This window comes from Pongo pygmaeus, chromosome 21 (genome assembly GCF_028885625.2).
Source record: "Pongo pygmaeus isolate AG05252 chromosome 21, NHGRI_mPonPyg2-v2.0_pri, whole genome shotgun sequence".
NCBI lineage: Eukaryota > Metazoa > Chordata > Mammalia > Primates > Hominidae > Pongo > Pongo pygmaeus.
Window position 1 is genome coordinate 45727105 of NC_072394.2, and position 23466 is coordinate 45750570.

The window sequence follows — 23466 nt, forward strand, 5'->3', positions numbered from 1 at the left end:
GCTATTCGGGAGGCTGAGGGAGGAGAATTGCTTGAACCCGAGAAATGGAAGTTGCAGTGAGCTGAGATCATGCCACCGTGCTCCAGCCTGGCGACAGAGCAGTGAGACTCTGTCTAAAAAAATTTAAAAAAAAAAAACAAAACAAAACAGGCCCTAATGATCACCATGCCTCACTGACACCTCTTTCCCTGTCCCGCTTTATTGACACATCAATTCCCATTTTTCATAGTTGACTTCTGTTACGTCCCTTTGGAATGTATATCTAGAATCCTCACTGGGTCCCTCTGTATCCTCTTTAGCACCTGCAACTCTTACCAATAGATAATAAATAAATGCCATTATCCTGCTCATTTCTGCCTCTCACTGGCAAATAAAAGTGTCCAGCAGGACCATATGAAATGCTGAAACCCATGATCCCAACCAGTCACCCTAACCCACCTGGACACACACACTATTGATGAACCCCTGTCCCTGTGGCTATATCTGATTGTTGTTAACCCATTGAACATATGTGGCTGTCTTCCTCTCCATACTAATCGGAATCCATTCTGTAAGATTTCATGAGACACACTAACTGCTTTCTAATATCTATGTGGTATTGCCTCCTGGACCCAATTCTGTAAGGTGTTTGCAAATGCTACTATACTTGTCTGACATGGTTTGTTCTCAATAATCTCATAGCTTATTTATTTATTGGAATGCCATGAACCTTGTTTGTTTTCTTATTCTTTGCTTGTTTGTCAAGTGCACAAAGTATCTTTTTCCCCCACAGCCCCACAGTGCTGTACACTTGAGTTCCAGGTTAGGGAAGAGCAGAGGACAGAGCCCAAAAGCAAGGAAGGCTGCACACGGGAAAGTGTAGGAAGGGAAACAGAATGCATCCAAATAGTGTGTCCTGCCGCATTATGTAGCCATTTGTGGTTTATCAGCACTTCTAAGTCAGAGGGTAAAATATGCCTAAAAGTCAACATTCCCTATTTAAACCCTTGAATGGCCAGATTTACTAGTGTCATCTGTTGGCAAATTTCATTGGCAATCTCTTTGTAAAAGCAGTTGCAGGGAATCGAGCCCCTAAAAAGAAGAAAAGGAAGAAAACTGGGTGCGTGTGGTGGCTCACACCTGTAATCCCAGCACTTTGGGAGGCCGAGTTGGACAGATCACCTGAGGTCAGGAGTTCAAGACCAGCTGGCCAACATGGTGAAACCCCATCTCTACTAAAAATATAAAAATTAGTCAGGTATGGTGACACACACTCGTAACCCCAGCTACTTGGGAGGCGGAGGCAGGAGAATCGCTTGAACCCAGGAGGCAGAGGTTGCAGTGAGCCGAGACTGTACCACTGCACTCCAGCCTCGACAACAGAGTGAGACTCCATCTCAAAAAAAAAAAAAAAAAAAGGAAACTAAAAATCATCACCAAAACCCAGCCATCTCATGGCCAGTTCACTATTTAGCAAAAGACTGATGCCCCACCCGCCTCGGCCTGTGCACATACACCTGTGCTGAGGTCAGTAACAGACAAGGCTCCTCTTGAGACAAAGTACCTATTATGTACCAGGCAGTCTTCCATTCACTCTGCATATAGCATCTTATTTGGTCACCACAAAGTCCAGTGAGACAGCTATAATTATCCTCGCTTTACAAATGAGAAGCTGGGGAGCTGAGAAGGTAAATGACTTGCCCAAGCTGGCATAGGTAGAAAGAAGCAGAGGCGGGATTTAAACTGAGGACTTCAGACGTCAAAGCTCATACTCTTTTCTCTAAACCAGGCTGCCTCCTGAGTTAAATTCCCCTGCACCCACCCTCCCCCCCATTACAGCTGCCGTGAGACTCTACCATCACTTCACCATCATCAATAAATATTTATCAAGGACCCCCGCCTACACAGCATTGCTCTTGTTTCCACAGCAACACACTGTCACGGAGTCAGGGGAGTATCCCGTGCTTGAAAGAGTGATGCTGTCATGTCCTCTGATCATGACTGTGAAAGGTGACAGCTATATGACTACATGGAACACCATCTCAGCTGGCAGCCTGACACCTGCAAGAGCTGTGCTGAGGACAAGCAAGAAGAAATTAAGTTGAGTAGAAAGAGAGTGGGTTGTAACCCAAGAAGATGGTCTGCTTTTACTATGTGTTTGCGATTGTTGCTGGAACAGAATTTAAGCCAGGTTTGCACATTAATTGTTCTTTTATTAGGAAACAAATCAAGCAATCCATGACAGAAAGTAAAATTTGACTGTACCGCTAACAGTTCCCCAGAGGTATCCGGCAGTGATTATCAAGTTAAATGACTACATTGCTAACAATTGCAATTGCAAGTCAGTCCCCTATAAGATCCATTTTTGCTCTCAATATGTGGATTCTGAAACCCACTAGTAAATGAATTCATTATCCCCTTATTCATTTAACTGTCTCTCTCTTCCCCCATCCCAAATCATGTTTTGCCACATTGTTAAGAGGCTGTTTTAAAATGTTTTTTGTTTGTTTGATTTTTACTATCATTCCTTCCAAAAACTGTCATGGCTCAAGAAATATGTCTTAGAGTAAGGAAAAAGGAAACTGCCTTTTGATGACAAGCTTCCGCCCCGACTTTTGGACACTGAGACCAACATGTTACAGCAAAACATATTAGCCCAACTATGTTATGGATGTAACCTTATAAATTGAAATTGCTTTTGAGATTGGGAATTTTCAGATCAAAAGAACACGGAAAACACACTACTTAGTTTTAAAATATATTTGTCCAAACTTGCCAAAAGTTTTAAATAAAATACTTTAAAGGAAATCAAGTTATTGTCATATTTATACTAGATTTGAAATTCTAACAATTTCTGAATTTAGGAATAAAATAAGAAGATAAGTCCATTTTTTAAGTCAACATTTACAGTATTCTTGTTTTGACAAATACAGATGTTCATGAGGAACCCTGGAAAAAAAAATAATCTAATTTAGATGGTCTAGTTGCCGTTAAACTGGAAAGGAGAGGACAGATATATACAGAAAATCCCCATTTCTACAAATGTGTGAGGCTTAGAATGCACCAATTCTCCAATACAAGCTAATCCCATTCGTTTAAGGAGCCCCTGGCACAAAGGCAGCCACTTGCTAAATATATGCTATATCGCAGGTTTGCAGAAACCACCCTGCCCAGGTAGACCCAAAAGAAACACACGATGCCTTAACAGATTTCTTCCCAAACCATATTCCAGAATTTCTTTTTTTTCTCCTGCATTCTAAAGAGCAAACAAAGAAAAGGTGCTCGCTCCTCACACTTCTCTAAATGTTTTAACAAAAGGCTGCTGAATAAACACATTACTCATTTAAAAATTGAAAAGAAGTTCTATTCCTGATATGAAAGCAACCAGATTTGCATTTTAATAGTTGTGGGCGAGCGCCACCTGGCGGGAGCATCCGGAACGGGCGGCGTTCAGCACTGGACAGCTTCCCGAGCCGGTACGGGTTTTACTGCTTGCTACCCAAGAACGATTCGAGACCCGTGATGGAATATTTTTTTATCCTGTTTCTGCCGCGGAAACGTGAGTGGTATTAATGTGTGGTTGGCCGGTAATGCCTTAGAGGATATAAAATCTGAGTCACGAATCATGCCTGGATCCCCAGGACTGCCCCGGGCATCCTCCCTAGTACCCCTCCCTCCCCTAACACACCTAACACACCCCCCAAAATGAGGCAAACAAGAATTGTGCACCATCTTTAGAATGGTGCTGTGGCTGTCCCTCTTCTCTCACCTGCTAATCCAACCTTTCAGCTTCACACACCTCAAAAGGAGCGTCTTCGTCACCCAACTTCCCAGCCAGGGAAACAGGCTGTCCCTTCACAGAAGTCGCCTATTCCGCTTCCATTTTAGTACCAAGCAAGGAAGGCTCTAACGCATTTCCAACGGAATGTCCCTCCAGCGGCCCTTAACCTCAGACGCAGCTTGTGCAAAGACGCTGTACCTCCCCACAGGTTCGTTCTTTTGCTCTTTCTTCCTTTCCTTCTTTCGGTGAAATAATAAATGGGCACAGCTGTTGCCTAGCGATCCAAAACCAGCCTGTTCCTGCGTCCCACGGGCTGATCTCAGCCTGTCCCCGCAATCCCAGCCACCTCAGGCCGGCGTGGTTACACCAAAAGCAATCGGTGCTAAGAAACTTTAAGGTGATTTTGAACTTGGAAGTACACCTGCAGCACTCCCTTCTCTTCCCTCCGCCGCTACTCTTGGGGGGGCTCGGGGCTGGAAGCTGCCTGCGGTGGGGCTTGGTGATGTGTAAGACCCTGGACTGTGGTGCCCTCCAGCACCCGCCAACGTGCCTTTAGGGGCACGGCAGGGCACCACCCCCCCCCCCCCACGCCCTCGCTCCCCGTACTCTGGGGAACTACCTCTGCTCACCTCCTTCCCGTGGCCAAACCCAAATATGAGTCCCCCGAACTTTGCAGGAGCAGACGCGCTCACGGGTCAAATCCACTCCCCTCCAAGGGCCTTAACACGGGCGCCCAGCTACCTCGGAGAAAAGCCAGCAGGTAGGGCGGAGGTATTGCTCTCGGTCATCAACGCAAACATCCCCTCGGGTGCCTACAGCGGCTTGCTTAGGGGAGCAGCGTGTTCAGAGCAAATGTAGAGCTTCCTGTATCTCCGAGGAAAAAAGAAAAGCCGCCGCCCCAGCAGCCTCGGCCTGCTGGGGACCTGTCCTCCCCACTAAAAGCGCGCGCTGCCCGAGGAGCTTCCCCGGGAGAGAACGCTCCACCCTGGGCGTCGGTGCCGCTCCTCGACTCGCCGCCCCAAACTCAAGTGGCAGATTCCGACAAGTGGGAGGCAGCAAGTGGAAATATTCGCAACAACCGCGGAAAGTTACTCCAGCCCGGGGGGGGCCGGCAGGAAAGTGAAGCGGCGAACTTCGCCAAACGCGGGCTGCCGAGGGACGCGAGGGGCCAGGCTCGCTGGCCGGGGCGCACGGGGACACGGCTTCCCGCGCCTGCAAGCTGAGACCCGGGTTCCGGCCATGGGGACCCGCGAGCCCGCACAACTTTCTCCTCCGAGGGCCCCGCGGCTGGGGGCCCGCGCGCATCCGGGAGGGAGCGGGGAGCCCAGGGGAAGCGGGCGGGCGCACTCACCTGCGGCGCTCTGAGCCCGGGCGCCGGGCAGCGGCGGCAGCTGCAGCCTCAGGAGCAGGCTGAGGGCGAGCGGGGCGAGGATCGCCATCCGGGCGGCGGCGGGCAGCTCAGCCCCTTCCCGCGGGGGCCGGGGCCGGGACTGGGGCGGGCGCGGGGAGGCCCCGCATCGCCGGCGCGGCCGCTGGCTGTGCGCGCGGCTGCCTCCGCTCGGGCTCCCGGAGCCGGCGCTGCTGCGCTCCAAGCCCAGGCGCGGCGCGAACTGAGGCGGGAGGCTGGGCGGGGGCGGGACGCGGGGGGCGGGGGGCGGTGTCCCCCGAGTCCTAACGCCGCCGCCGCCCGCCCGGGCGCTCCGCCTCGGCCGTGCACACACCCTCGCGCGCACGCCCGCGCCTGCCACACGCCCGCGGCTGGCACACGCGGGCTCCCCCGCGCACCCTCTCCGGGGCCGACCAGCTCGGGCCGCTGGCACAGTCACGCGCGTCCACACATCACCCCCGCACCCACACGCCCGGCAGGTCCTCGCTTCTTCGCCCCGCGCCGCGCCGCGCAGCCAAGCATCGTCTGCCCTGTGGGTGCGCAGGTACGGGGGCGATGCGGGGAGGAGGGAGCTGGAGCAGCCGTTTGAACTCGGGGTGGGGAACAGGTGAATGGGGGTTCGGTGGCGAGAGGAGGGAGGGAGGGAGCAGCCCTCGCAACTCAAGATAAGGGGCCAGGTGAATTGCGAAAGTGGATGGGGGCGTCTGCCCAAAGCTGGGGCAGGCGGCTGCTGGCCAGGGTCTCGGGCACACCCTGAGATGAGAATTTCATCTAAGAGCGCGCGCGCGCGCACACACACAACCCACTCACACTCTTCTGGGCGCATCGCTGACCGCGCCACAATCGTCGTCCCCCTCAATTAGCCGCCCACCCCACCTTCTTCTTCACCCACATCTCTCTCTTGTCCCCACCACCACGCGGAAGGGGGCGCAGAAGGGGCATGAGGCATCCCCCCACCCCCCACAATTTTTCTCTGGCATCCTTCCCTTTCCTTTTCTAGGGAAACAGAACCTTGTAGCTTTTTCCCTTTTCTTCTCGGTCTTAACAAAGACCTGGTTGGGGCTGAAAGCCTAAAACCATAGATCAGGGTTGGAGCTGTCCCTGGCAGCCCACGGCCCACAGCCTGGCTCTCTGCTGTCCTGGGAGGCAGCTGGTACCTCAGTCTTGGCTGGGGGTCTGAGATGTAAAAGCCAGGGGCAGGGACACCCAGAAATGCTTAAGGGATTCACACTTTGTGAACACTTTGCTACCTGGCCAAAGCCCTCCTTCTTCTGTGTCAGCACAGCCCCCCACCCCCATCCTTGTTGGGGTGCCAGGGACTGGACTGGGGAGACTGTAGGTGAATTGTGAAAATCAAGCATGGCAGGGTTTCCAAAAGTGGGGTGCCCCAGGCTCTGGACCCAAGTTGCCATGGCAGAGAACACAGCGCCTCACTCTGTCAGTCCCCAGTCCCCACTAGGTAGATTGGCACAGTTCCCTGGAATGGAAGCCCAATTTACAATCCCAGGCAAATTTTTCCACCCCTCTCCGGACCCCGACTCCCACCCCCACCACCATGACCATAACCACTTTCAAAAGCCGACGTGCTTGGACTAGCCTGTTGGACCAGCCAGTGCCTCCCACACTTGCCTGGTCAAAGAACTACCAGGAAGGTTTCTCCAAGTCCTGCTTCCCAGACCCCTGCTGGGGAGAGTGGAATTTGGCAGGCCTGTCGAGGGTGGCCTGGGAGTTGAACCTTTTACAAGCTGCCTTGAAAATTAATAATTCTACCAATATTTATGGTGCACTTAATTGTGTGCCTTACTCTGGGGATACCACAATGCATAGCCCTTAGGGACAATTGGAATGGAAAGATCCCTTCTGCTCAGAGCTGAGCTGCCAGTTGTTTGCTCCATTACTCACTCATTCTAACCCTGCCTTGGGCAGATAGCAGTTAGGAAGTGTCCGAGGAGAGGCCTGACCCAAGACCACCACAAGCGACCCCAGTCACGGCTGATCCCAGGGGATGACCCAGGTGGGGAGGAGATTTCTAAGCCACTAAAGAGCTTGGTGTCACACTTGTAACTTGTCGCGACTTTCTTGGGCTCCTGCCAATTCATCCCCTCTCTCAAGCTTTCTGGAAAACTATAAAATAGCAGTTCTCACAGCATCCTCAGAGCACACGCCCTTTGGCACCCCCCTGTACTCCTGCTTTAGGGATGCGATATCACTGCAGGCAATTCCCCCAGGTCTGAATGGGGTTCATGTGGCCCCGAGGAAAAAAAAAAAAATTTGAGTAGTCACTAAGCTGGTGGAGTGGGACCTGATCTCGCACCAGGACTTACCTGCCCAGGTGCACCGTGGTCATGAACTGTGACCCTCTGTGCTTTCTGAACCTCCCTCCACTCCGAGAAACTGCCCCCTCTCCTTCAGTAGCACGTGCTGCCACCTGCTGCCCGGCCAGGCTCTGGCACCCGTAGCACTGCCACGCTTTTGCACCTGCCAGTCCCTCTGCCTGGAAGCCCTGCACTGTATCATCTCCCTGGGAAACTCACACTAGCCCTTAGGGCTTCTCTTTGGAACTTTGGCCAGCGGGCCCTTCCTGCTCAAGGCATGTTCCCCAGCGCAGGTCACTGTGGTGGTGCTTTTTACATTGTGGAAATGTTGTTTGTCTCCTCTTCATCTGTTCTACAAGACTTGAGTTGCCAAAGGGAACCTGGACACTTACCACAGGGCTGCTAGGAGATGGGGGTTTGGGGGTGCAGAGAGAGGGCTGGCACAGGGCCGAAGATGCCTTACACAAAGCTTCCAGCTAGCTGGCTTCTCAGGGGAGGGAACTCATGGAAAGTTACAGCATCGTCTCCCACCCTCCTGCACAGGGCGCCCTCTTTCCCCTCTGACCCCATCAGCCCAGGGAGCTGGGACATGACCACAGATTTGCTTGGCTAGGGGCTGGGCCCAGCATCGCATCGGTGCTGAAGGAAGGAGGCAGGGTGAGCTTTGTAAGAGATGGCATTCTGCCCTACAAACTCTTTTAGTTATGCTCAGCCAGCAGGCCTCTTATCTTCGGACTCTGTCCTTAACCCCGTGAAACCTTTGGCAAGACCTCTCCGTGCGTCAGTTTCCATATCTGCCCAGTGCCTTCCCTTTCAGTTCTGTCAGGGACCAAGACAGGAGTGTCCAGACATTTCAGCTACAGATCTCTCTGTCGAGCAGTTTTAGGGGAAACCTGAAACTTGGGGCATCCTTTCAACAAGTGTGCTGGCCTTTTGATGTGTGTCAGGGATCTCAGGGCTGTGGGTTTGCAGCCTAAACAACAGACATGGTAATTGCTATCATGTAGCTTACAATCTGGTGGAGGAGACTGGACAAAGAGAAAGGGGTAATGACCCCAGAGCTGGTCCCCATCTCCCCAGCCCTGCCTTGCCCCCAGTGGTCAGCCCTCCAGTGGGGAGCAGAGCACCAGGGGGAAGACACCTGCTGGGGCCACGTGCCTTACTAATGAGATTTCCCAACCATGTATCTAGTAGAGTGTATTCTGTGTTTAAAGTATCAAATAAAGTCCAGTGAGGAAAGTCTAGTGATGTAGCTATTGTTTGATCCGTGTCTTACACATGAGGACACTGAAGCTCAAGAAGGGCAAAGACTCTCCATGTAGGAAGGGCGGGAAGGTTCACTTCCTGTGTTGGGGGTGGCTGCTTCATTGGAGCCTGTCTTCTTGCTGTGGCACTGATAGCCACTAGCCATTTAAAGTTAAAATTTAGCATTTCAGTGCTTGGCCACACCACATTTCAAGTACTCAGTAGCCACAGGTGGCCAGTGGCTGCTGTATCAGACAGTGCAGATACAGAACATTTCCAACATCATGGAGAATTCTATTAGTGCTGTTCTAAAACAGAGGTCACCAAACCTCTACCACATCTGGCCCACTGCCTGTTTTTATAAATAAAGTTTTATTGTGCCACATCCATGCTTATTCATTTACATACTGCCTATGTCTGCTTTTTGCAGAAAGTTCTACTGGACAGCACTGCTCTAGAGCAGAGGTTAGCAAACTCCACCCATGGGCCAAATCTGGACCACTGCCTATTTTTATAAAGTTTTATCGAAACACAAACCCATGTATTCATTTACATATTGCCTATGGCCGCTCTCTGAACTATAGCAGCAGAGGTGAGTGATTGTGACAAAGATCGTCTGGCCCACAAAGCTTAAAATATTTACTGTCTTGCCCTTCATAGAAAGTTTGCCAACACTTTCTTTAGAGAAAGTCTTACAGCACAATTTGACAATTACTGATCTAAAACTCATTCTCAGAGTGTGGTTTCTGAACCAATAGCATCAGCCTCACCTGGGAACGTGTTAGAAATACAAGTTCTCGGGTCCCACCCGAGGCCTGCTGAATCAGAAATGCTGGAGGTTTCTGATTTCACCAGCTCTCATTTCACCAGCCTTCCAGGTGATTCTGATGCATGTTCAAGTTGGAAACCACTGTTCCAAAACCCAGAGCAAATGCCAACAAGTGACTGGTACGGTGAGGGTGCCAATGGGCTCCTGTGGGTAACAGAAGAGTTTGGAAAGATGCCAAGAGAGTGATAGCTCATCTGCTGCCTGGTCCCTCAGCAGCAAAACCTTTGACGGCCGTTCCACGGAGGCTGCGCCAACCAGGGGAGGACCCTGTACCAGCCGCCGGCACCGTGCTCAGGCCCCACTGCCATCGGCCCCGCCCTCCCACGGAGTTGTCAGCACATTTGGAGCTGCCTCCACACATAAATTCATGGACCAGCTGTCTCTTTTAATCTGGTTGCAAGATGAAACCATTAATAGATGTCAGACACATTGGCAATGATCTCTTCATTAATAATTTCCTCCTTTCTGAGGAAAAAGAAATTAGTAACAAGCAACCATCAATAATTCAAAAATATAAGTTAACCTTTCTATTAGCAGAGTGACTGTGCACACACCACAGACGCTTTCAGAGCCAGTAGTTCTGGTTTGAGTAATGTTTTGATGGCAGGAATATTAATATGCATTAATGCTGTCTGTCAAGATGTGCAAATATAAATAACCCAAATGCAACTTAGAAATCTTAAGTATTTTCAGGTTTAACCTCATGATCCAACCATTTTTTCTGTTTAAAAAAAAATAAAGCATGTAGTATCCAATACTATCGCTCCATTCAAAAGCAGGACTTCATAACAGAATCCATTTCCAGTTTGAGGTCCTTGTGGTTAGAAAGATTTCCCTGAAGCTTTACCAATACTGCCATCGATAATTTCTCCCTCCAAAGTTGGATCTGCCTCCTGGGGAAGTAAGAGCCCGGATGCCCTTCCAGGTGACCTTCGTTTGGAGATTGGGTGTGCTCCAGGTAAGCATTCTCAATTTCTTAAAACCCTTCCCACTCCTCTTCTGACAGATTTTCAGGCCCACGGCACCTGGTTCCTCTTCTCAGCCATGCTCCATTTTGATAATGTCCCTCTTCTGGGGAGGCCTTGCACCTGCCTGCATTCTCCACACCTCCATTTACCACCCAAGTGACCACACACTCGTCACTCTCCCTCTCCAAATGTGTTTCCCCATCTGTGAAATTGGGTGATTATTCCCACCTCGCTGAGCTGAGTGAGAATTAAGTGAGTTAATGGATGTGAACACGCCTAGTACAGGGCTGGCCCCTCAGTAGCCCATTTCCCTTCCTTTCTTCCCACTTCCAAGTCTTAAATTCACCAGACCACCCCAGCCTTGACTCTAGGCCAACTGTCATAGACACCTGGACAACAGCATGGCATGGAAGGCCAGCTGCTTCTTCCTTGGGCCAAAATACCAGCACATGGTCCAGATTGTTGCCAAGTAGACCTCAATGTCTGAGGTGCCCTGGATTTAATGCCAGCACTGCATCTCACCCAAGTGGCATCTGCCAAACAGCTGTTTCTGGTAATTTTTTTAAAAAGCTAAGTGATGTGTGGCAAGTACCCATCACAGGTGTTTTCACTTCTGACTGACACCTGGCCTCATTGCTGGGCAGTGGGGATGTTAAGATAAAGTGATCCCATCTGCAAGGAGCCCACAGTCCACCCACACTGAGAGGTCACCCAAGCATACTGGGGACAGGGTGGTGTTAGTGTCAGGGGTTGAATAATGGACATCCAACACGATTGAGATAAGGCCCCAGGCTTTACTTCTTGCTTCCAGCAAAGTGGCTTGTCTGATGAAGCAGGCGAAAAGCCACCATTCTTGCAACAGCTTGGTGCCCAGGAGTTGAGCACATGCCTTTTCAGAGCACTGAGGTCCCCACAAGACCTTCAGCCCTGGCCAGGTGCGGTGGCTCATTCTTGTAATCCCAGCACTTTAGGAGGCCGAGGCAGGCGGATCACCTGAGGTCAGGAGATCTAGACCATCCTGGCCAACATGGTGAAACCCCGTCTCTACTAAAAATCCAAAAATTAGCTGGGCGTGGTGGTACGTGCCTGTAATCCCAGCTACTCAGGAGGCTGAGGCAGGAGAATTGCTTGAACCAGGGAGTCGGAGGTTGCGGTGAGCCAAGATCACACCACTGCACTCCAGCCTGGTGGCAGAGCAAGACCATCTCAAAAAAAAAAAAAAAAAAAAAAAAAGGCCTTCAGCCCTTCTCCTGGTCCCTGACTCCCAACTCAGATTCCAGAATGTTTGTGAACCTGTTGCTTCTCCCCACCCCAGCTACAGCAACCTTAGCTCTGATTTAGCTTCTTACTGCCTGAAGTCTTGTCCCTCCCAACCCCGCCCCACACACAGCAGCCAGAGTGGTTGTTCAAGAAGAGTCACTCCACAATCTGTTGCTCACCAGCTTAAAACCCTTCACTAATGCCCCCACTGCCCTCAGCATGAAGTCCACTATCCTTACCATAACCAACAAGACTCTCCACTGGCTGGGCCCAGCCTGCCTTTTTTGTTTGTTTGGAGACAGAGTCTTGCTCTTTCTTTCACCCAGGCTGGAGTGCAGTGGTGCGATCTCCGCTCACTGCAACCTCCACCTCCCAGGTTCAAGCAATTCTCGTGCCTCACCCTCCCAAGTAGCTGGGATTATAGGTGTGTGCCACCACGCCTGGCTAATTTTTGTATTTTTAGTAGAGATGGGGTTTTGCCATGTTGCCCAGGCTAGTCTTGAACTCCTGGCCTCAAGCAATCCCCCCACCTCAGCTTCCCAAAGTGCTGGGATTACAGGTGTGACCACCACGCTCAGCCCAGCCTGCCTTTCTAAGCCCAACCCCTCCCTAACTCACCTTGGACCACCCCTCACCAAAGGGAAGTCTTCCCAGGTAGAGAAGAAAAGAAGGGCATTCCAGGTGGCTGAAACAGCCTGGGCAAGTACTCAGAGATCTGAAAGAGTCTGCAAGTTCAAAGAGGCAAAGCTGAGACCTAAGTGCAATGCTCTCTGTTCTCTCATTTCATTTCCTCCACGCTCCATTTACCCTGTGCTCCAAGCCGCACACGACAACTGTCTATTACCTCCCTCTGGGCCTCTGCCCATGTAGTTTCTTCCCTCTGGAATGCCAAATTCAAAAGCAGCATCCTTCCTTATCCAGGCATCCTTATCCTTATCCTTCAAGGCTCAGCTTTGGGCAGGATCTGTGGGCTGGACTGTAGTGGGCTAGATGAAGAATTAGTGAATTCCATTCTTATTGGAACCATCTGCAGATCTGCCTTCTCCACCAGGGTGACAGCATTGAGGGATGCCAGTACTGTCCTACGCACCCTTACATCCCCAAAGCCAACCCAGCATGGCATACAGCAAGCACTCAATACATACGGGTTAAGACCAGGGCCAAATTTGCCTGCCAGGGCCATATACATTCTGCATGAGCTGTTATCAAACAGAAGGGACAGTGACCCATTTATCGAGATCTATGGGGAAACCAACTCATGAGCAAGACCCCAGCAAGGCTCTCGGGTGTGCAGGATGAGATGATGGGGTGGTGCTTCCCCACTGTGTCTGGTCCTGAGAACAACCAGGAACTCTTGTTAATAACTCACGTACCCCAGACTGATAAACCCAATGCTTCAGGGAAAAGCCTGGAAATGTGTCCTTTTTATCAGACTGAATCTCACAAAAGGTCATAACTTGGTGGTTCTGTCCAGGCCAATGCAGAACCTGTCCTCTGGTCAGACTGCCAGAAGCACCTGGCCTGGGGGCTCAAAGTAGTAACAGGGCTGTCCACGGCAGGGAGAAACCACGATAAAGTCCCCAGAGGCTTTAGTGGCCTGTCTGCGCATGGCACTGAGCCTCTTCTTGTGAGTCCCAAGTCCCAGGAACAGCAGATGCCAACCTCTGAGAAAGAAAAGGCACCAAGAGACTTGAAGCAGAAATGATACAGAAAGAACACCTCATGTTTATAGAAACTTCTGCAAACTTTCTTCAGACCTCTGGTTTACAGAGTTGGCTTAATTAGAATTCTTGGTTCTTAATATACTGTCATGATGCTTTCCTGCATAGCCCTCTCTTATTAATATGATTTACTTAGGTTTGCTACTTTGCGTTACGGCATGTAATTGTTATTTTCATTGATTTATCTTATTTTGATAAGCACCTAGAGATCTTCCATAACAACCACTCCTTGATAGTAACAGAATTCTGCTCACTACACTTTATCCCTGCAATGATGTACAAAGAAAATTTGGGCTGGCAAGAGGACCTTCAGGAGAGACCCCAGAGCCCGTTTGTTCCTGGATTTCTGCTACAGTGGTTCTCAACCCCTCTGCATATGAGAATCACCTGGGACCCCACCCTCAGCCACTGATTTATTTGAGTAGGCCCCAAGCAACAGTATTTTTAAATCTTCCCCAATTATTTCTACCAAGAACACTGCAAGGACTCCTCAGAGTTCTCCCCACCCCTAGGCAGGTGACATATAAATCATCTAAGAAGTTTTTGGGGGAACAGCTACACAGAGCTCTACCCACCTGTCCTTATAACCTAATATACTTACCTAAAGATGCCCCCCAACTTGCTCACCTTAGGGAATCCCTGCACATGGAACCCATGCTGCTGAAGAGGGTGTGCTGGGCAAGTGGCTGACATACTTCTCAATGTGGGGCCTGGGACCACACCTGCACTAGAACTGGGCTGTTTGTTAATTATGCATGGAGCTGAATCAGCATCTCTGGAGGTTGAGGCTCAGGAATTTGCATTTCTAACAGGCACCTCAGGTGATTCTCAGGCACGCAAGAGTTTGGGAATGGCTGATGCAGTGTCAGGGTCAAGGAAAGTTGAGAGCCTCCAGGAACAACTCCAGGGCTGCCAAGCCAGGTCTGTATCTTGCCCATTCTGTGTCTCAGACACCTATAAGGGCTTAAAGGATAAATAGTGAGTGGGGAACACATACGCTCCTAGTATTTTAGGCAAGACTCTTCTTCTTGTGAATGACAGACAGACACCCAACTCAAACAAGCTTAAGTGAAAAGAGGAACCCAGTGGCTTACTTAGCTGAGCACTTCATGAGCACCTTCAGGCAAAGCTGTATCTAGGTACTCAAATGATGGCATCAGGCCTCCTCTCTCTCCCTATCTGTCTATCTCTCTCTCTGTCTCTATCTCAGCTGGGCTTCTCTCTCTGGGTAGTCAAAGAAACTGGCCAATGACAGCTCCATACACAGGTCTCACAGCTTACCACCTTCGGTATAAAATGGTACCTTCTGGACACCCCACCACACTATCCACAAAAACCCAGTAAAGATATTTATTGGGTGATTTGGTTCACATCCTATTTCCTGAATGAATCAATTTGGCCAGGGATATTGGCAAGGGGAAGAGGTGTCGCCATAATTGCCCAGCCTGGGTCTTTTGTCCACCTCTCTGTATTGAGGATGACAGCCATAAATGACAGCCCCATGAAGACTGAATGGAGTGGGGAAGGGGAATCTTCTCCAAATAATCCCAGCAGTCTGGTGGCACTGGTCTAGCTCTCTTAAAAATCCCTTAAATAGGCCGGGCGCAGTGGCTCATGCCTGTAATCTCAGCATTGGGAGGCCGAGGCAAGCAGATCATGAGGTCAGGAGATCGAGACCATGGTGAAACCCCGTCTCTACTAAAAATACAAAAAAAAAAAATAGCCAGGCGGTGGCAGGCGACTGTAGTCCCAGCTACTCGGGAGGCTGAGGCCAGAGAATGGCGTGAACCCGGGAGGCGGAGTTTGCAGTGAGCTGAGATCGCGCCACTGCACTCCAGCCTGGGCGACAGAGGGAGACTCCATCTCAAAAAAAAGAAAAAAATCCCTTAAATAAGTGGTCTACAGATTTAACCAGTCACCTGGGGCCTACACTTTCCATACGTCCTTGTCCTCTCCATCTGACGCTTGTTCTAACCACCCATACCCAGATAGACCCCGTGATTTTTGTTGTTGTTGAGACAGGGTCTGGCTCTGTCGCCTAGGCTGGAGTGCAGTGGTGTGATCTTGGCTCACTGCAACCTCCTCCTCCTGCGTTCAAGCAATTCTCGTGCTTCAGTTTCCCGAGTAGCTGGGACTACAGGCACGTACCATGACGCCCAGCTAGTTTTTGTACTTTTAGTAGAGAAGGGGCTTTGCCATGTTGGCCAGGCTGGTCTCGAGCTCCTGGCCTCAAGGGATCCACCCGCCTCGGCCTCCCAAAGTGCTGGGATTACAGGTGTGAGCCACCGTGCATGGCCTAACCCTGTGATTTTTACACAACCTCCTTCTCCTCTGTACCAAAGCATGTTACCCTCAAAATGTTTTCAACCAGCCAGTCTATCGCCAATCTAGTGAAACTGAACTGTACTTACTCTGAGCCATGCATGCAACTAAAAGCCTATGTGCATTATCCACCCCATAATTCTCTTATTATTCCCCATTTACAAGAGAAGAAACTGAGGCACAAGGAGGTTTGTTGATTTGGGATTGATTTGGTTTTAAGTTTTGTTTTCTTCTCCACAGCTCCTGGACTTTTTAAAATTCCTGGAATTGTGTCTGTCTATCATGGGGCTGGTACTATTACCATACATTTCAGAAAACAGCATCTGTTTACGAAGTGTTTTATTATACAACACAGAAATACATTTCACCCCAAATGATAGCAGTGAACTTCAGCCCCCAGAATCTCCTTCTCCCCTTTGTGAAACAGAGCTGGGATGACGGCAGAGGACTCCAGAACGCACTGAGATTGTTCCTTGTCGTGACAAATGGCAAAGGACTCTAGAACGCACTGAGATTGTTCCTTGGTGTGATGGGCCAGAGAGCACACGTTTCTTCAAGCCATTCTCACATCAAATAAAACGTTGATAAATCATTGTTTCTCTAAGCTTGAAAAATGCTAATAACTCAAGACAAGATGAAAGTGAGTTTGTTGAAATCAACGTGAAGGATCGAGGGTACCAACTTGGAATGTAAAACCATAGAAAATACCATCTGGGAACACGGAAATCATCTCTCTTATCTGGAAGCCTGTCTCCAGAGTGGCAAACTTAGGGACTGGTTTGAGGACAGAGTGTGCCCTGTGTGCTGGGGAGGGGTGTAAAGGACTGGGATGGAGGCGGGGCTCAAGATGTTCTTTTACCCATAAATACACTGTACATCACTGTCTGCCGCTGAAGCTTAAGGATTGATAACCTTGGGGATGTTTCACTCTGGTTTTGCTTCCACCTCTGCAATGTTTGAACTTGCATTTTCTGAGCCGTGTATGCAACTAAAAGCCTTAAATGCATTACCCACCCTTCACCTCTCTTACTAGTCCTATTTACAGATGAGAAAACAGGCACAAGGAGTTTTGCTGATTCGGGATTGTTACTGGTTTTAGGTTTTGTTTTCCTCCCGACAGCTCCTGGACTCTTTAAAATTCCTGTAATTGTGTCTCTCAATCATGGGCCAGGAATATGAGAATCAGCTGTGAACTTCGAGCCTGTCCATCTCAAAACTCCTCATCTCCAAGACATTTCAATAAAGCTTTGCCAGTAAACAAAAATAAATAGGGTTCAGTTTACCCAGAAGCCAAATCCCTTGTAATAAGTTCTGGGCCAGGTTCTTCCCAGAGCAGAAGAATGTACAGTTGTAGTTTGAGTTGATTTTATTTCTTTGAGGCTTTGTTTTTCTAGTCTTTCGGGCCTTACCTCACTCCCTCAGTAACAGCTGAAATATGAGAAGAGACCATATGGCCCCCAAAAAGTCCCCAGATTAACCAAGATTGATGCCACCCAGGGCCCAGTTGGGGGTCAACGCCCTGTGTCAGGTGTGCTCTCTGTATAATTCGTTTCCTGTGAGAAGAGCATTAAAGGCCCGTGAATGTTTTAAAATGAAATGCAACCTCTTAATAACCAGGTTTCTCCACTTTGCTAGGATTCCAAAAACAAAAATCAGCAACTGACAAATGTTAAAAATTTCTTCGCTGCTAATCATGCTTCCCCTCCTTCCCTTTCTTTCCCTCCCCTCTCTCTTCTAACATGAATTTATTTTCTATTTGAAAGCCAATCTCACTGGTTATTAGATATTCTCCCTGCTGTCACTATCAGTAAATTATTAAACAGCTGACCAAGCTTTGTTTTAAAATGATTCTCTTATGAAGCTCAGTGATATATTTGCTATGAATACTGAATGGTGCCGCGGTCTCTAAGGACACGTGAATGATTCCTATTTACTACCTTTAGCAAAATGTGTGTGCAATTAGCGGCAAGAACTTGACTTGAATCACAGTTACTAGGGATGCCTGTAGCTCATTTACATGGAGCTCTCTTTACTCATTACACTCCTGCCCGGGAGAAGCGTGTTAAGATTCTAGGCCAGGTCACGAAATAGCATATAGGCTTGTCTTTTGTCATTCCTCACCTCCTTTCTTGTCTTGCCACTGCTGAGCCTTGACATACCCGTGGGAATCCTTTGTTTCATGGAGCAGCGGGTTCTAAGTGAATTTTTGCTTAAAGAAAATAAACGTGATTGAGAGAAAATTACTTACCTGTCTGTCTCTGCTTCTCGTCTATAAAATGGTCGTCATAATTTCTACCTCATGGATTCTATAATGAGAACAAAGTGCTGAGCACAGTGCCTAGCATCGGGTAAATATTTGGGAGGTGATGGGTACTTATTCTCCTGTTGACTGCTGCGTTAGTCCAAACTCTCAGTTATAAGTGACAGAGAGACCTATCTCCAACTCACCTGAGCCAAAGAGGAAACACAGTGGCTTCCCTAATCAAACAGTGGTTGATTAGTCAAGGTCTAACTTGGAAAACAGAAACTGCTTCAAGTATTTGCAACAGAGGGGATTTAATGCAGGAAATTGGCTACACAGTTGATGAGAGAGCTGAGAGACCAGGAAGGGAACGCACAAATACACGAGCACAAGAAGCTACTGCCAGCCCAAAGATGGATGGATACAGGTGCTGGAAGCCTAGGAGTACATGAATGCATGGAAGCTGGAACCCTGACAGATGTGTTCAGGGGAAGCTGAGGCCAAGGAGGATACTCCTTTGCTGCTGGAGAAATTGCCCAGCGCAGAGAAAGAGGAGGAGAAATTCCCTTGCTTCTCCTTTTCCCCTGCCTCCAGCATCCAATCAGCATCTTCCATTGGCCAAATCACTGGAAGCCAGCTGAAACAAGAGTCTGGGAAAATGCAGCCACCAGGGATCAGCCTCTCTGATTACAGAGCAAAACAAGGAAAGGAAAGGCATGAACCTGAAGGCAAAAAGGCTCAGGACCAGCCCAGATGGGAAGGGAAGTGTATGGCCAGCCTTAGATGCCAGTCAACCTTCACAAGGACTCTGCCTCTACCTCCTTTCTCTCAGTTCCTCAGCATTCTTCTCCCAGCACTGTTTGCCAATAGCAGACAGCATGACTGAGGGTGTGCTCATATCCTCCTAATTCCATGTTCAGAGAAAACAGGATGCTTTTCTCCCAGCACCAATTTGAAGAATCCTGATTGGTCACATGCCCATCCCTTGAACCAATGACTGTGGTTGAGTAATGAAATACTATGACTTGTTTAACTTGAGTCATGTGCTCATCCCTGTTGGCAGAGAGGCTAGATTTGATCTGAGTAGTCAGGGGGAAGGGTGAAGAAAAACAATAGATACCCCCAAATTAGAGTAGGACTATTCTCTCAGTGGACTAAGTCGGAAAGTTTGAAAAGTACAATGGTCATTAGTCCCATTCACTGAATATTTCTAATTTTCCTCCCAGAGACAGAGTAGGATGACATTTTTCTATCTCCTTAGAATTAAGTGTGACCAGGTGACTTGCTTTTGCCAAGAAAATGCGAGCAGAAGTGATCCATATTGCTTCTAGGTGGAAGCTTTATAAGCAGTAATATGCCATCCTCTCTCTCCTTTTGATATAGCGATTGGCAATGTTGTAGACAGTGGCTGTACCAGCAGCCTCAGTCCCAGAATGAGAAGACACGGAGCAGAGCTTCCTACCAGTCCACAATGGGCATGTAGTGTGTGCCATAAACAAGCCTTTGTGTTTTAAGCCACTGCAATTTGCAGGTTGTGTATTACAGCAGTGTAACCTGAACTATCCTGACTGGGTCTATGAGAAAAGTACTCAAAGCAGTGATTCTTCTGAGCTTTGTACCAGCTCAGATTCTTCTGAGCTTTGATGGGCAGCTGCCCATCAAAACAATGCTGGACACTAGCCTCAAACAACCAAAAATGTTAATAGAGGACAGTGAAAGAAACTGGATAGTACTTGATGTTCTTGGAATCATCAACTGCTGCCACCCTTCCTCCTCTCTCTCATATTTGCCCAGCTGGAAAATGATGGCTGTATTAAAAACTACCATTTATTGATCATGTGCCATATGCCACACACTGCATAAAGCATCTACTGACATATTATCTTGACAACAAGTGTGTACAATAGACCCATATGTCAGATGTGAAAACCAAGGCTCACAGCAGCAATCTAATGTCCCAAAGTCACAGAGCTGGTTGAGCTGGAATTCATCCTCTAGATTGTCTGACTTCAGAGTATGTGTTCTTTTTTTTATTCATTGGTTTAAAACAACAAAATTTCTTTCTTATCATGTAAAGTCTGCCATGGTTTGCACAGTTTTTCAAGGGAGCATTCCATGACTGCACCACACCTCCCAATCAATAGGTGCATCCTCACTTGCACAGGCAGAAGAAGAGGAAGCTGTAGAACTGTGCATCTACTTTTAAGTGCATTTGCTCACATTTTATTGGTCAAACCAGTCACATGGGCACACCTAGTTTCCAGGTGGCAGGAAAGTATAATCCTATCAGATGCCTGAAAGGGGGAAGTAAAAAATATTAGTGAACAATACCAATGGCTAACATTCTGAGTCAGAGTGTGTTATGTTCTTAACCTATAAAATAATGTCTCCTTTATACACTCATATGAATATCCCCGCATCTGAAACAATCTGTTCCTATTTGATTATACCTGCATTGTCATTCCTTCCTAGATGCATGATCATTCCTGTCCTTGGTCATAAAAGATTTAACAGACCTGATTGAGTAGTATTGGTGACTTGCTATCAAATCATTCTAATTGCTGGCTCCATGAAGGCTTTGACTCTGGCTCTGAAGACAACACTTTTGTCTTGACCCTTCTGACCAAGCTCTTTTTTTGTTCTCTAGATCTAAAAATAGGATCCCACCTTACACCCTTGTGTCTGAGCCCCTGCTTGATACTGTGCCTTTAATGCCAAGCCCTCCAAGACAGGAGACTTGCTTTCACTGGTATTCCAGGGCTGGTTTCCTGGCATAGAGCACTAGTTTTGGTTAGGCATTGCTACCTCCTACCAGGCCTCCTTGTAATGACTACTGACCTTATTCTGTAGTTGGCTACTAGGTTATGTCTGGAACACCCCACCCCAGCTGGTCTGCTTCAACTGTAGCTAGTTTAGTCCCTCCCACAGTTAAGCAAAGTTTACCTCTGATGGAATTCTTGCAACTGATGAGAATGTTACCCGTACTTACCTTAACAAATATAGTTCGATCATCTGTCATGTGCCAAAGTCAGACTATGTACTAGATATAAATTAGTGAAGAAAATAGATACTCTCATGGCTTTAAGGAGCTTACTTTCTAATGAGAAGACAAACGCAAGACAGATAATTACAACACAGCATGCTGTACACTGTTATAGAAGTTTCTAAATTGTCCTGTTCCTACATTCAGAGTTCCAAGAACACTGCTTTCCTGCCCCTCCTCTTTCCTGAGTGTATATTATTAACATATGCCTATAGAGCTGGATTGCAGTACTACATTTCACCAGTATGTGCTGCCACCTAACACACGCTGTGCCCAAGCCCAAAAGTAAGCTTCTTTTATTTAATTGTCAAACCTTGGCACCGAAAGCCAAGTGAGAGTTGATGAGGCTTGACCAGGGCATCAGTTGTTGAGACAAAGAGAAAGAGAAAAAAAGAAGGAGTCAAGAAATATTTAAGAGCTAGAAATAACAGGATGTGAGGATGAGAGAGGAGAAGGAAACCAGTTAAGGAAGATGCAGACACCCTGAAAACTATGTAGTTAATACAAACAAGGAAGGGCTTAAGGAAGCCCACATCAAATGCTGAGCCACATTAGCTTTAGTTTATGAGTTTGGTGTTTCAACCATAAAAGTATTTTGGTAATAAACCATCTCTTATTTAAATGACAGTGACTAGGATTGTCTTTAGCAAACTCATAACTAGAAGCCATCAATCCACCAAGTCCCACAACAGGATTTGATCCCCTTGCAGCTGGCAGGAGGTTAGAGGAAATCCCCCATAAATGTCCCTGAACACATATGATTGCTGTATTAGGCCGTTCTCATGCTGCTATAAAGAAATACCTGAGACTGGGTAATTTATAAAGAAAAGGGGTTTAATTGGCTTACGGTTCCACAGGCTGTACAGGGAGCATGATGCTGGCCATTTGCTTGGCTTCTGAGGAGGCCTCAGGAAACTTAGAATCATGCAGAAAGTGGAGGGGAAGCCAGCTCGTCTTACGTGCCTGGAGCAGGAAAGAGAGTGGGGAGGTACTACACACTTTTAAACACCCAGATCTCTTGAGAATGCTATCATCAGAACAACACCAAAGGGATGGTGCTAAACCATCCATGAAGGATCCACCCCAATGATCCAATCACCTCTCACCACGCCCGATGTCCAACATTGGGGATTACAATTGAACATGAGATTTGGGTGGGGACACAGACCCAAACCATATCAATCACCTACTGGATGCTATATCATTATCTTACTAATTGTTTCCAGTTCTGAAAACATGCATTACAATCCCCATTTCATGGAGAAGAAAGTAGAAGAGTGATAAATTTGTGGGACTCTTCTATGCTGGAAATAAAACTATGCCTCAAAGAACTCATAATCTTTCAATTGCATTGTATTTCCTAGAAATGTCCACCAGATTTTTGTAAAGCACCCTGAATCTAGCTTGAAGTTGTCAGCCTTCAGCACCTAGAACTGTTGTTTTAAAAACCATTTATTGGGAGATATAACAAATAAGTGGCAGAGCCCCAGAAACAGAACCTTATATCTTAGGGCCCAACACCTGTTGTCGGCTGGATCAAGAAGGACCAGGTGGTAACTTGAGAAAAGCAAGTGCTGCCATTCACTTTGATGCCATAGGCGTTTACTTATTTAAAAGTGGATGTTGAATTTGGAAGCCAGGCCCAGAAAGGCCCAAGTGCAGAATCTGGTTCCAATAAGACAATCTAATATTTTAATTAATCATCACATTTTCCAGCAGGCTCTGAAAGCAAAGAAAGAGATATGCTTTATCTATTCCTTAGAATGAGAGGAGGTTCTATGGAGATGGCAGAGTTAAGAGTTGGTGCTATTCATCTTCAATGGGACTCGCTAACATAACAAACACTTCTTTCTCAACTTCTGAATCCATGAAGCCTCAAGTGGAAATACTTTCTATCTGTTGGGAAAGCATTCCGGTCTACGGAATCAGTCTGTTGATAAGGCAGTAATTACTGGAGCAATTTTAGCAGGTACAAAGGCATTTTTAATAGTTTTAATTATTCAAGGGCCTGATTAATTATCTAGTCTGTAGATCAGAGGCCAAGCAGGGGATAAAACTTATGAAAATGGTTACCATGACAGGATAAAGGGAGAATTCAGCCACCTTCAAACAGCTGCTCTCTGTGACTTTGCAGTTACATGTTTGTGCCCTGCAGTGCTCACGGAGGATGGACCACGGACTGGGCGCTTATAGTCCTGGGGTTCAGGCCTGGCTCCACCGCCGATCTGCTACATCCTTGCCTGATTCACTTTCCCTTATCAGGACTCTAAAATTAGTAGGTTGGGGGGCGGGGAAGGTATAGGGAATATAATAGATGGTCTCTGGGCCTCTGTCAAGTGTGCTACATTCTATAGTTCCATAGGGCTTTTTTAAA

At 48.0% G+C, this 23466-nt stretch overlaps 1 protein-coding gene and 1 long non-coding RNA gene across 13 annotated transcripts in view; one reads left to right on the forward strand and one right to left on the reverse strand.

The window, feature by feature from the left end:
• Positions 1-5372, reverse strand: part of PTPRT (protein tyrosine phosphatase receptor type T) — a 1135643-nt gene extending 1130271 nt beyond the window's left edge. For 8 of the 12 annotated variants that reach the window (XM_054467372.1, XM_054467369.1, XM_054467371.1 and 5 more), the window contains exon 1: positions 5112-5212. In XM_054467372.1, coding sequence (XP_054323347.1) covers positions 5112-5199 — 88 coding nt within the window. In that variant the 5' untranslated portion in view covers positions 5200-5212. Of the gene's footprint in view, positions 1-5111 lie in introns of all 12 variants that reach the window. The other 4 variants (XM_054467368.1, XM_054467370.1, XM_063659593.1 and 1 more) reach the window with 1 other exon arrangement.
• A 138-nt stretch (positions 5373-5510) lies between these two features.
• Positions 5511-18050, forward strand: LOC134738935 (uncharacterized). The gene is made up of 3 exons (XR_010125226.1): positions 5511-5691; positions 10417-10494; positions 16048-18050. It is a non-coding gene; the product is annotated as an uncharacterized LOC134738935 (long non-coding RNA).
• The last annotated feature ends 5416 nt before the right edge of the window (positions 18051-23466 follow it).